The sequence below is a fragment of the Oryzias latipes genome, chromosome 21 (assembly GCF_053564925.1).
Source record: "Oryzias latipes strain Hd-rR chromosome 21, Olatipes_Hd-rR_3.1".
NCBI classification, from domain to species: domain Eukaryota; kingdom Metazoa; phylum Chordata; class Actinopteri; order Beloniformes; family Adrianichthyidae; genus Oryzias; species Oryzias latipes.
Genome location: NC_136257.1, coordinates 6,287,721 through 6,300,827, shown reverse-complemented (window position 1 = coordinate 6,300,827; position 13,107 = coordinate 6,287,721). Strand labels below are relative to the sequence as shown.

The window sequence follows — 13,107 nt, the reverse complement described above, 5'->3', positions numbered from 1 at the left end:
ATCCAATCTGTTCATTAAGCTTCTTTAAAGTTTTCTGTTGCATCTAAAGGACTAAACAGAGTTTTGGTTGTAACGACTTTATAAACTTTAGCAAACTTTCCATCCACAAATGACAAAATAATTACAATAAATACTAGCATTCTACAACTAGTTTATTTTATTTATTTTGATCTTTAAATGTCTTAAACCAAATTTAGCTGCATGTGTTTCTATCTTTAGGATGTTTAAACATTAAAGCAACTAAACCTCACAGTAAAGTTTCAAGAATTGATTGGCTTGATCAAAGCAAAAAATAATCATCAATTTCTCCAAGTTATGTTAGAAAAAGCAAACGCATTTGTTGGATTTAGGTGGTATTCAAAGAAACAATAAAATCAGCATCTTTAATATAAAAAAAAAGACTGCCCTTCTACTGCTTTTATTAAAATGGCACTTTTTCTTTCACTGTACATTTTTATTTCTAATTTTCTTTAAAAAAATGTTTGTATTTGAGAGGAAGGTAAAAAAGAAACTGTTCCGGTTGCAGCTTAGCTATAATGACCAACTTATAACAAACATATTTTTATGGCTTCTAATTTGAAAAATTTCAGAGCAAATTGTCATTAACCCTAATTTCTCTGCAGATAGACACAGAACATTTTAGTTCCAGAGGAACAAAACTCAAAAAATGCCCCCCCCCCCCCCCCCCCCCCCTCTAAATTTTAATTGTACAAAAAGGACAAATCTGTGGCCTACAGGAAACGACATTTCTCCATATTTGTTTAGTATCAGTTATGGTTCAATGAGACACTGGATGTCTTCCTTGGCTTCATAACAGACATAAACCAGAGCTAACGGAGGAAACCGGAGTCAGTGTGGTGGTGGTTTCCTAGCAACAAGCAAGGAGAAAAGGGGCATAAGAGTAAGACGGCTGGTAAAAGTGAAGAGGAGGAGAGGAGTAGTGTTGAAAGGGCGCCAATACCTGAACACAGGTAAGACTTAGTGGTGTGTCCTCTTTTTTTTCTTTCACTGTCCTCTTTGTTTATTAGAAAACAAATGGAATTTTGGGAGTTTATTTTATATTAAATTACACACAAAAATATGTATTGTTGCATTAGCTTAGTTTTTTTCTGCCTTTCTTTTATTGACTCAGAGGCTGAGCATCTGGACTGCCTTCATTTACAATGTAATTTAGTAAAGCTGGAACAAAGAGGCAAAGCTTCGACCTAGTGCCTCAGATCCACTGGTCCCTCTGCAAACAGACCACCTTATGGTAGTCTTGTTGCTTGACTTCTTTTCTTACATAAAACCAGACATAAAAATAAAGCTTTATCCAATTTGAAAGTTACCTTGCATCCAAGTTGTGCGAGCTCATTTGCATTTTGGTCTTCCTGAACTGTTAAACTATTCATGCGGTCGGTAACTTCTACTGTAGAGTGTAGAATTACAGGTTGGCTCCTGAAACCGAGTACCTGCTGAAGCTTTGGATGTAGGTCAACATTCGCCGTGTTCCCTTCTTGAAACTCTCAAGTCGTGTTTGCTTGTTAGAAAAGCCGCTTTATGTATAAATTAGTGATAGGAACAGACGTCTTCATTGTTACTTCCTGATATTACATTGTTGTCCTCATGAATAAAACCTCAAAGGGACGTCTTTTTCGCACACAATTGAGAAGCTGAGGAGTATTGTTGTGCTGACACTCAGTCTGCACCTCCCTCTCTCAGCCTCACTGCGGGTGCTTCTACTTGTCTGTCACCGTTTGAAATACTGTAGGAAACTCTTGGAAGCGGAACTCAAAAACTTTCTTCCTGCTCTGCGTTTGCTCTTTCTTCCCACAGCCTCTTGAATCTTAAAAACAACCCTTTGAAGATCTGACACGTTTGCATAAGCGGCTGTTTACATCAAATGTCACTACTTAATTGTGATGTGAATATGCTAAACACTTTACTTCTACCCAGGGACAATTATTTTGTCTGATGTTTCCGTTCCCTTATTGTGACAATCTTTAAAAAAAACAAAAACTACTCAAATGGTGTTTTTAATATGGTCTTGTGGCAAGTTTTCTGATGATGGAGGACATATATAAAGAAAATTAAGTTTTTTTAATTCAAATTTTTGTGAATCAGAAGCAGATGAAAAATAATGACGTTGGAAAAAACTTGTAGCAGTGTTGTAGAACCTACTGTACGACAGCAATCCACAAGCTCGACTACTAGATCCATGTCCGTCTTCATTTTCCTCTTCTGAGCTGGAATTTGGCTCAAAACTGTTTGTCTCGATGGCTCCGATATTGCTTGTCATTTTTGTTGCACCGGTAATGTTAGGTTGGGGGTATGAGGGGCTGTAAGTTAGCGGGAGACCACGTAAACAGAAGGATGATGAGAAATGGGGGCAGGCTTAATCCCTGCCTAAACCTACCGCTCACATCTAGGAGTCAAATTTCTATTTAACTCCTGCTGATCTGCAGAAACTATGTCCTAGAAAACAACACAGGCTTTTTTTAAATTTTGGCTAAATGGCATAATTGCAATCAAAAGATGCTTTTAAAATAGCACCACAGATGATCAGGATGGGACTTTAAGCAGTTGTCATGTCTTTATTTGAATGATTTTCAATGCAAGTGTCCTCTTTGTTTTTCTGCAGAAACTCAGACTGATTCTTCAAAAAGACCAATTTCCTCACAATGTTTGGGGAGGGCCCTAGGCAAAGCAGTTCTCCTATTTCCATACCAGCCAAGAGTCCGGATTGTCAGTTGGACAGCTATACCCCCAGCCTGTCCCCTCAGTTCTCATCATGCTGGGTGACACAAGCTCAGTGTGATCTTGCACAGGTCTGTGCTGAGCTGCAGCAAATCCAAGAGCACCAAAAAAATGAATTTGAAGCAGTAAAACGGAGTGTTGAACGAGCTGTCCTAGGAGTGCGCAGAGAGGAGAGGCGTCTCCTCGAGAGGGTGGAGCAAGACCATCGGGACACTCAGCAGCACCTGGAGCAAGTTCAGAGGGAGAATCTGGCGGCAGTGCGGGTTAGTCAAAACCTGATGGACCAAAGGTTCCGCAAACTAGCCGAGCTTCAATGTAGAATTGAAGAAATGGGTCAATCAGTTGTAAATGAAAACGTGCAAAACAACAACCTTCTTATTAAAGAGATAACAGAGTTCCTACAGCCCTGGGAAATGACTGTTTCCCTTAAGAAAGTGAACTTCAAACCAAGCTCCCAAACTAATGCTGTCACCTTTGGAGAAATCCACATACAAGATCAAAACCTAAGCCTGAATGTTGGAAGCTGTGGACCGCACGGACAACCATGTGCTCTCCACTCACAGGAGATCAAGTGTGAAGACATGAACCATCAAAGTTTTAAGAAAGAAAATAGCACTCAAGGACAGGGTTGGACCTCACCAACTTCCCGTGTGGTTCGAAAGATCAGCCTTTCAAACCAAAGTGACCTGGATTCAGAGGATGAACAGAAGCTTTCTTCTGCTAAGATCCTTCACTGGCTTCCCAAATGCGAACAATCTGACAGGATTTCTCCCCAACATACTGAAATGGATTCGGGTTACTTCCAGCAACAAGGAGAAAATCTTTCGTTGGCCATTCCCGTTGGACACAAACACATCGTCACTTCATCGGCCGATGAAGATCTGGTAAACAAGATTAACTGTGATAAAAAGAGTCCTTCCCACTGGAATCAGAAGAAATTGCTTTCAGTTGCTTCAAATAGAAAGCTGTCCCCGTCACCAGAAAGACGAAAGGACCATGGTAAGCTCAACCAATCATTGAGTTTGGAAAGCCAAGATAGACCTAAAAGAAAAGGGAGTCAGGGCTCCAATGGTCGACTTCATAGCTTTGCCAACAGTGCCTTAAAATCTCCCAGGACAAATACAAAAGACACCCTGACCAGCCAAAGCTGCTTAGAACTCACCTGCAGAGGCCGCTTTCATTCCCGCATCAGCCAGTCTTCGGATGAACACTCCCTTGGGACACTTGGTGACTCGGGCCGTGCTCCATCCCCAGCGGACAGCCTCGATTCAAGCTACACCTTCATCATTGGCCCATCGTATGACTACGGTTTAAAAAGAAGCTCTCTAAACTACAGTTGCTACTTGTCAAAGTCTGCATTGGATTTGACACAGAGGACACATCCGCTAATCCCTGGCAGGACAAATGAGCAAGGACTGTGGAAGGTTAAGAATGGTAACTCAACTTTGGCCTCACCAACACTCAGTCGACGGTCTCGGATCTATGAAAGGGGGCAGAACATCTTATGCTCTGCTCACGGAGGGTATAATAAGGAGCAACACAATGAAAGCATACTGGGTGAAGCAAAACAACCCCTTGTGGCCAGGTCTTTATCTCTGTCAGCCATAGATGTGTCCTCTCAAGAGCTGAAGAGGGACAGAGGAGGGAGGGAGCTGGCTCTGGCAGAGTTAGAGGAAGAAGGGGATTTGTCCTTCAAAGCATACAACCCCAGTGGTGTCCATTTCATTGGGCAGTTTGGCAAGCAGGGATCAGGTCGGGCTGACCTTACTCTACCAAGCGGGATCCATGCCACACCACAGGGCCACCTCTTTATAGTGGATTGTGGAAATGCACGTGTACAGGTATGTCACCCCTTTCAAGTTCATTCAAAGTATAGCATGTTTGTAGCAGCAAATGTACAATTTCAAGCTAACATTAAACTTTGAAACAGGTGACTGACCCTAGAGGAAATGTCCTCCAGCAATTGACCTCCGCACGCTCTGACGGTTCAACCAGAAGATGCAGGAATTACTTTGACATTGCTGTCAATGGAAAAGGCTTGATCGCTTTGAGCTGTGCAGCAGAAAGGGCTCTGCTTGTGTTCAATCGCCATGGCCGTCTACTCCAGACCTTTGGAGGCTCTGGCCTGGGTTCTGCAAAGGATGAACTGGAGGCTCCAAGGGGTGTGACTGCGACCCGATTAGATGACTTTCTGGTTGCAGATATTAGAAAAGGTACACTCATTTCCTTGAAGCTCGAACCAAAGACCGGTTCTCGGCTTGAGCGCACAGTTGTGACCGGGTTCCACAGGCCCTACTTAGTGGCAACTTGCTTGACAACAGGCTTAGTAGCTGTGTCTGAAAGGGGCAATGAAACTGGACGTGTCCCTTGTATAAAAGTGCTGGAGCCAGGCTGGAACACCATAAGAGTTCTAGGTGTGTGTGCAGGCATGGGACCTGTCCTGGCCTGCCCCTGGGGAATCTGTATAGATACAGATGGTAATGTTCTGGTCGCAGACTGGGGGGAACAACACAAAATTGTGTTATATCCGGAACAAGGATTCGGTTGGCCCATAGTAAACGAAGGACTGAGTAGTCCACGTGGACTGACCTTGTTACCCGAGGGTCAGCTTGCTGTGTCAGACAGTATGCACCATTGCATTAAGATTTACCAATACAAATGAGTAGTAAAGTATATACATTCGTAAATGTCTGGGGTTATATACATACTCTTTGGCCTATGAGACATGTTTGAAGTGTTTCTCCATTTGTCTTTGTTTGTCATTTTTGACCAAAACTAGTCATGGTAGATGGTCGGTCCTACCAAGTTTGGTTCTTTAAGAGTTATTTTCTTTAATTTACATTGTTGTACTCCACTCCACAATCATCCAAATACATGCTCAGTACTGGAAATATTACCTCGAATGTTACCTGGCAACTTCAAACATAAAATTAATTGTGTTCAATTACATTTGAAGAAATTGTTGTAGGAAAAATAAACATCTATAACCTCTATTGTCATGGAATCTGGATACTAGTTTAAACTTTCTGAATGCTACATTCACATTGGGAACATGTCGTGCATTCAAGAACGGTCTGAAGGCAAGTTCTTGAACATGCTTTTGGCATATGGTGTTCGCACTGGACTGTTGGTACCTGATGCAAAATGTCAAAGCAGTGCCAAACGCGTGAATCTTTCTCCAGGCTTTTTCTTTCACACCTCTATTCGGATATACAAAAGACTTGGTGTCATAGAATTCTGGTCGGGTGCAAACTGAAATTATTGTTTCTCCCCCATGATCAATTCTCAAGCGGTTGGCACTTCTGTGAAGTAAAAAAAAGGATGCCATCCTTACATCATTACCATCATTACTCAAATAAATGCAGTAACAGTGTTTCTGCATTCATTGGAAGACATTTAAACTCTGACAAAGAAAAACATTTTGAAGAAATCCAGATTTAGATTGTTTCCTTTGAAAATATTTCCACCTGTAGCACTGATCCATGTCTTAAAATGTCAGTCTTATTTACATAACACTTGGCTTGTGGATCAATAAATGCAGAAAAGTGAGAAGCTCTGCCTTCTAGGATCCCTGCAGCTTGAGAACCTTTTGACAGTACCGCTCTACTTTGATTCGCAAAAGCCCTTTTTTTTTAAATTATAGATTTTTTTCTAAAATATAAAGCATGTGCATTTACATAGCATCAGGTACTGGTAGTTAATTGGGATAGTTTTCCATTCGCAAAAGAAATATGATCAACTTTTCAGGTCAATCACACTTAATCTGTGCAACTTCTACCCTTTCTTTAGTAACTAGATTTGTGTGTCTGTTGTGTTAGTCTGTGTAGCCTGTCAATGATATATCATTGCTCCAGATAGGGCAACTGCGAGTGTCAATATTTGGTTTTGCTGCTGTTTTTTTTCTTTGTTTTGGTTTGAACGTGTTTTTCCAAATCTATTTATACTACTAGGTGCAGTTGTTGCTTTAAAACACATTTGGCACTTGTGTTTTAATCTTATTGATGTCTCTTCCAGAGTTTTTGGTGCCTACATAGCATTATGATTCTTTGCCACAGAGAACTGGTAAAATTTGGTCACATTTCCGGGCCTATACTAATCTAGTTGGCATCCGACTCTTCTTCACACTGTTCTCCTAAAACTTCTTCAGATTAATTCGCAGTTTTGTTCTGAAGACTTACTTATCTTAGTAGTTTTGAGAAAACTACTAAAAAAAGTCTTCAGGATTGTTTTCTTGGATTTCTTTCTATATTCACATTTTTCTATAGGTTGAACTAGTATTCTATATAGAAATAGGCTAAATATGAGTTTTTTTGATTTCTTTCCAATCATTTGCGTCTGCCATTAGGAAACTATGCTGTATATGTATTGCTGTGATGTTTCTCTGTACACAAGTAACTTTTTCAACAAGTTTTAAGAACCATCTATGCACACACTTCTGAATATTAATAGCCAGAAATTATTTAAGTTTCATCTATCAATAACCTGTTTCCCCCTTTTAAAAATTGAACTTGGCCTCTTGCCTTGTGTTTCTTTAACCCTTGTGCTATCTTAGATGACCCCACCCTTACATTGACGTGTTCTCCCTACCATGACAAAGGTGGATAAAGGTGGAAAGATTTCATGTAATCCATGGACACCAGTGAAGATCACAAATCATTGAAGAAAAAAGGTTTAGCGCACTGTCTAGTGGGTCTAGATGACCCCACTCCCAATGTTAAAGTGCCTAGGATAGCACAAGGGTTAAGGCAAAAATAACAGTAGATGGAGTCTGCTTCAGGGTTGTGTAAGTAAGGACAGATGCAAAAATGTGTTAAAGCTTTCTGTTCAAGTTTTTTCAGATCACGTTTTTAGTTTAGTTTCTGAAATCTGTTGAAAAGACATTCAGGGAAGAAAACTGCACTCAAAAACTGAAGAAAAACTGAAGAAACTGTTAAAACAGATATTAGTCTGTTGGTTCGGTGTTTATGAGTATTTCCTGTTGTTATGAAGATGTGCAGTATATGTGATATCATTTATTCTGATTATGTGTTGATTTCTATTCTAAAACCAATAAAAGCCTTGAATTAAACATGCAGTATTTTTCAGAAGTATAACCTTTTAAGGAACAGCCTAAAAAAAATTGTAATTTTGGAAACCATTGCTTCATTTCAGTGCATGCAGTTGCATGAAAAGACTTGCTGTTGTTGATTTACTGGTGTGATCACATCAACAACATCCAAAATCACATAAAAGGTCATATTGTTAATATGTGAAGGATGTCAACCTTGACTGATCAACAAAAAATCCCGTTTTACCTCCAGTGAATGATCTCCGAACTATTTTTTTCTTGAAAAGTCTTTTTAATAAGATTATTTTTCTCGCCATACAATATGACAATTTTTATTGAAGCACAGGTTTTTTTTTTACTTTCTTAAGAGTCATTTTTTGCAGTGAACATCCAGATATTGTAAGTTTGGATTTGAAAATCTGCCTTTGTGTTGTTTAAATGGAAAATGAATGGGGCTTAACACCAAGAAGCACAAGTCAGCTGTGTCTGATCGGACTCCACACTACGATGAAATGCAGTTCTGCCATACATTTAAGGCAAAAATGCACATTTTTTTTTCCTTTTTTTGTTCAAGATTTATGTGGGTGTCGTACAGAGTTTTTCTTTTAAAATTTTTATTATTAATGCCACCACCACTAGATGTTACTAAAGAGACATGTTTAGTAAATTAAAGCCTCATGAGTGAAGCTTTGGTTGCCGCTCTACAAAGATTTCCTCCCCATTCTCTGTGAGCTCCGTCTTCTCCTCTGGAGAATGAGTCTTCCTGCCCCCCCCCCCCCCCCCCCATTCAGCCCCACCTGCTTCCCATCAACTGTTTCCTCACCAATGCTCCACTATTGTTCTCCACTCATCAGCCTCTGTCATTCCAAGCCATTTGCTCATCCTGTCATTGAGCTTTCCTGCTCCTCTCTTAGCTCACTTTTTTTCTGTGGTCAATTACTTTGTTGTTTCCAGTTACAGTCTCACTGCAGCTGCTGTAGTGCTGGCATTTCATTTGGTCAAAAAACAGAAACAAAACAGCTCAAACTTGAAAAAAAGCTTTTATTACTTGTAGAAATGGAAAATATCTTGCAGTCCTGCTAATGAAGCTCCTTGAATATTTACTAGGTCACCGAAGGAACCACTGAGATGACTCAGCTCCTACACACATCACACCAACACAAAATGACCTGATTTTTCAAGGAGCACAGCACATTTCAGTTCATTTAGTCACAGTGGCAAAGAAAGAGCAGAATCCCAACGGGTTTCTCCTTTAAATATATCAAAGCACCGACTGACAGATTTAGTTTGGCATGAACTCCATGACACCGGTGCACGCGTCAAACGATCTGCATTGTCATGAGTTAACTCGGTTAACCTGCACTCACGTGGTGTTTGTCTTCACATGCTGAGCAAACACACTTTCCAGAGCAGTTTGCAGATGGACCCACCCTCAGCTGCAGCCTCACAGAGTCAAATGTTAAGAAATTGATAACAGAGCACTGTTTTTTGATTATCGTCACATTCTTTTTCTTCATAGATGGAGGTCATCCATTTGATTCTACAACCAAACACCCAATGAAGTTTATAAAATGGTTTCAAAATGAAATAAATTGATTATCATGATCTTGGAAAATACCATTTAGACTGACATATGGTAGGTTTATTTAACTATAACGTAAAAACCACCAAGTACCAATCACATTGGAAAACACACATGTGATGGCAGCAAAAACGAATCAAGCCATCATTCCAGTTTAATGTGTGGAAACACTTATCAAAGACGTGTGACCATACAGTGTGCTAGAATGTTCTAATAATGTTCCCTTTGGATTATTTTGATGTGGAAAAACAACAGTGGGCTGAACTTTAGGAAACTAAAATGTGAAAGGATTTGACTTTCATACTTGTTTGTTTGTAGACACATTTAATTTTGTGTTACAAGGAATCTGGAAAGCTTCCCCTGCATTGTTTGGTTCCCAGGTATTTATTTCCGGGTCACACTGGTTGAAGTTTTGGCTAAAGATGTCGACCATGAATGGTATCTTCAACCATAAAATATGACATGAATTGAATCGGTAAAACAAATCGTTAAATTCCAAGTAAAACAGCAGAAAAACTAAAATCTAAACAAAAAGTAAAATGAGGATGATTTCTGTACACTGCAGTTCAACGAAAAACTTGATAAAGGTCATGCTTGTGAAAACGATCCACTCTTCCCTTCCCGTTTTTTAAAACTCTCTGAAAGTGCATTGGTTCTATTATCCCAGGTGGGTACCATCTGCCTGCTGCTCCACTTTCATCTCTGCCTGATGCAGCCTCTTCTGAAGCTGTCTGTGATGTTTAAGTGCACACAGTGAGTATGGTGTCAAAATAGAGCCTAAAGTATTGCGCATCAAAACAGTAAAACCGCGCATCAAAACCCCAAATCTGCGAATCAAAATGCATAAATTGAGAACCAAAACCCACAATTTGCAACCAAAAGCCTTTCCCCAAAGCACAATCCTATTTCTCAGCTGCCGATTTGTTTTCTCGCCATTCTGAAATCCTGTTTTTGAGTTGCAGTTTTATTTTGAAACTGTCTTTTTGAGTTGCGCTTTTATTTTTTGAGTTGCGCTTTTATTTTTTGCGGTTTTGATTCTAAAACCTGTCGACACGTAAAAACAGCGACATGTCAGTCAAGGGGAGGGGAGGCGGGACATCCCTGATATCCAGAAGCTCATTGGCTACCGAATAAGACCGAGTCTTACGTCAACAGACCAGTTTAGAATGTGCCGGTAAGTTTCTCATGTTTTTCATATCTTTTACTATATTAAAATATCAAAATTGTACTTTATTTAACCAGAGGACGCCAGCACATTCAGATGAGGAGCTCCCCCAGTAGCTGCTAGTGAAAAAAGATGTTAGAAAGTTAGATGTTGCATGACAAACTATCAGCATTGTTCTCCTGTGTTAGCATGCTAGCTAGCTCAATGCTAGCGGGGTTTCCAGCTCTTTTCATGACTTTTGTGGATTAAACAAAGTACATTTTTTACCACAGTGTCAGGATCAGTCATGTAAACCTGGGAATAATTGTCCGTGAATTGTCACTAGGGTTAATCAAATATGTTATAACCTATAAGGTTTCTCAATATTTTTCAGGGTTTACAGACAGAGGGAATTATTGAACAGAGAAACAATATTGCTGTGCCATATTATTCAAAATGTATGCGTCTGCACTATGCAGACTGGCAGAAGTCCGGTATTCGAGTGAACCAGAGCAGAGTAAATTGTAGCAGACCAGCAAAAACGTGTTTTATTCCACTTAAAATTATTCCAGTATTAGACATCAATAGAATTATTAGTATATTTAATTGGGTGGTGGTTTTAAAATTGACTATTGCTGTATGTCTGTTGTTTTCTATAAGGGCCGTTGTTATGCATACCATAACAAAAAAGGCAGGAATACTGAGGCAGCTACGACGTGGATGTCTACATCTTCTTTAAGGTAATGAAAAAAAATTTAATCTGAATTTTTCTCTTCTTTTTTTGGTTAATTAACTTTGCTGTTTTTGTTTCTTTCCAGATGCAGGCCCCAAAGACGTCCCAGTGTGATGCAAAGGCTGTCCAGCAGGCTCACAGACATCTCCTGTCAACTGAAAGAGAAGCCTTTAAGATAGTTGTCCATTTCGACCACACTGTCTGCTTCCCATTTCTTAGTGCCTGTACGAAAACAGTGACTTTTCCACCTCAAGTCTTTTAAGGAGTTTTAAAAACAGTTATTTTAATTTCTCTGAATTGTGGTTCAGAATTTCACAGAACCTAATGCACTTGACTCTGTGTTTCAAAGATCTTTGCAAAACCATCAGTCTTTTGTACAAAACACATTCAATGGTCAAACATTAAAAAATGAAGCTTTACAAAATACCAGTGGTGATTATTAGCCATTTATTTTCTTAAGGGGGGCAGTATTTTGTAAGGCAGATGAGATCTGTTCACATTGTTAGTTTTTGTTACATCCTGCTGTGATGACATGCATAGATCAGTACATAAATGTTAATGTCTTGGCCATGGTTTTCTGATGTCCCACGAGGGTTGAACAGGTCTGAGAGGAGAGAGGACAAGCCACAGAGGGAACAACAACTCCAACAGTTTCCTGCTCTGCCTGGTTTAAGTTAGTCTGTCGTCCAATGTCCACAGCATCCTGCACACAAAGAAAAATGTATTTAAGACAGTTAAAATGAGTGTGTGTGTGTATATATTTATATATATATATACACACACACACACCTTAATTGCTACTCAGTAGCTGCATATTGTGAAAGGTAACTTCCTGTGTTAACCTGCAATCTTTAAGGTTGAGAAAATTATTTTGGAATACAGTTCAGAATCAGAAAAACTTTATTGATCCCACCTGTGGGAAATTTGCTCTGGTACTTCAAATAAAAATTGTGTTTCTTTTATGTATTTATTTTAAATAGGGATTAACTTGATCCCAAACTAGGAAAGGTGTCACTTTCTTGCAGCAATATGTTGCTTTGTTGTTCAATCCATCTGTGTAATCCCTAAGGAAATATTGAAAAACCTTATATATACACATGAATGTACTTCTTAAAAAACAATTTGATTAACCATAGTGACAATCCACGGGCAATTATTCCCAGGTTGACATGACTGATCCTGACACTGTGGTAAAAAATGTACTTTGTTTAATCCACAAAAGTCATGAAAAGAGCTGGATACCCCGCTAGCATTGAGCTAGCTAGCATGCTAACACAGGAGAACAATGCTGATAGTTTGTCATGCAACATCTAACTTTCTAACATCTTTTTTCACTAGCAGCTACTTGTGGAGCTCCTCATCTGAATGTGCTGGCGTCCTCTGGTTAAATAAAGTACAATTTTGATATTTTAATATAGTAAAAGATATGAAAAACATGAGAAACTTACCGGCACATTCTAAACTGGTCTGTTGACGTAAGACTCGGTCTTATTCGGTAGCCAATGAGCTTCTGGATATCAGGGATGTCCCGCCTCCCCTCCCCTTGACTGACATGTCGCTGTTTTTACGTGTCGACAGGTTTTAGAATCAAAACCGCAAGAAATAAAAGCACAACTCAAAAAATAAAAGCGCAACTCAAAAAGACAGTTTCAAAATAAAACTGCAACTCAAAAACAGGATTTCAGAATGGCGAGAAAACAAATCGGCAGCTGAGAAATAGGATTGTGCTTTGGGGAAAGGCTTTTGGTTGCAAATTGTGGGTTTTGGTTCTCAATTTATGCATTTTGATTCGCAGATTTGGGGTTTTGATGCGCGGTTTTACTGTTTTGATGCGCAATACTTTAGGCTCTATTTTGACACCATAC

At 39.5% G+C, this 13,107-nt stretch overlaps 1 protein-coding gene and 2 long non-coding RNA genes across 3 annotated transcripts; 2 read left to right on the top strand and 1 right to left on the bottom strand.

Moving 5' to 3' along the window:
• The first annotated feature begins 838 nt into the window (after nt 1-838).
• On the top strand, nt 839-5,740 carry LOC105356746 (uncharacterized). Its single transcript, XM_023951188.2, has 3 exons — nt 839-971; nt 2,621-4,577; nt 4,667-5,740. Exons 2-3 carry the CDS (start codon nt 2,661-2,663, stop codon nt 5,396-5,398), a joined length of 2,649 nt encoding a protein of 882 aa, XP_023806956.1. The 5' UTR covers nt 839-971; nt 2,621-2,660; the 3' UTR covers nt 5,399-5,740.
• A 4,659-nt stretch (nt 5,741-10,399) lies between these two features.
• On the top strand, nt 10,400-11,666 carry LOC111946726 (uncharacterized). The gene is made up of 3 exons (XR_002872460.2): nt 10,400-10,539; nt 11,170-11,249; nt 11,328-11,666. It is a non-coding gene; the product is annotated as an uncharacterized LOC111946726 (long non-coding RNA).
• Nucleotides 11,667-11,672: 6 nt separating this feature from the next.
• On the bottom strand, nt 11,673-12,827 carry LOC111946727 (uncharacterized). The gene is made up of 2 exons (XR_002872462.2): nt 12,691-12,827; nt 11,673-11,945 (listed from the first exon to the last, which is right to left on the bottom strand). It is a non-coding gene; the product is annotated as an uncharacterized LOC111946727 (long non-coding RNA).
• Nucleotides 12,828-13,107: the final 280 nt, after the last annotated feature.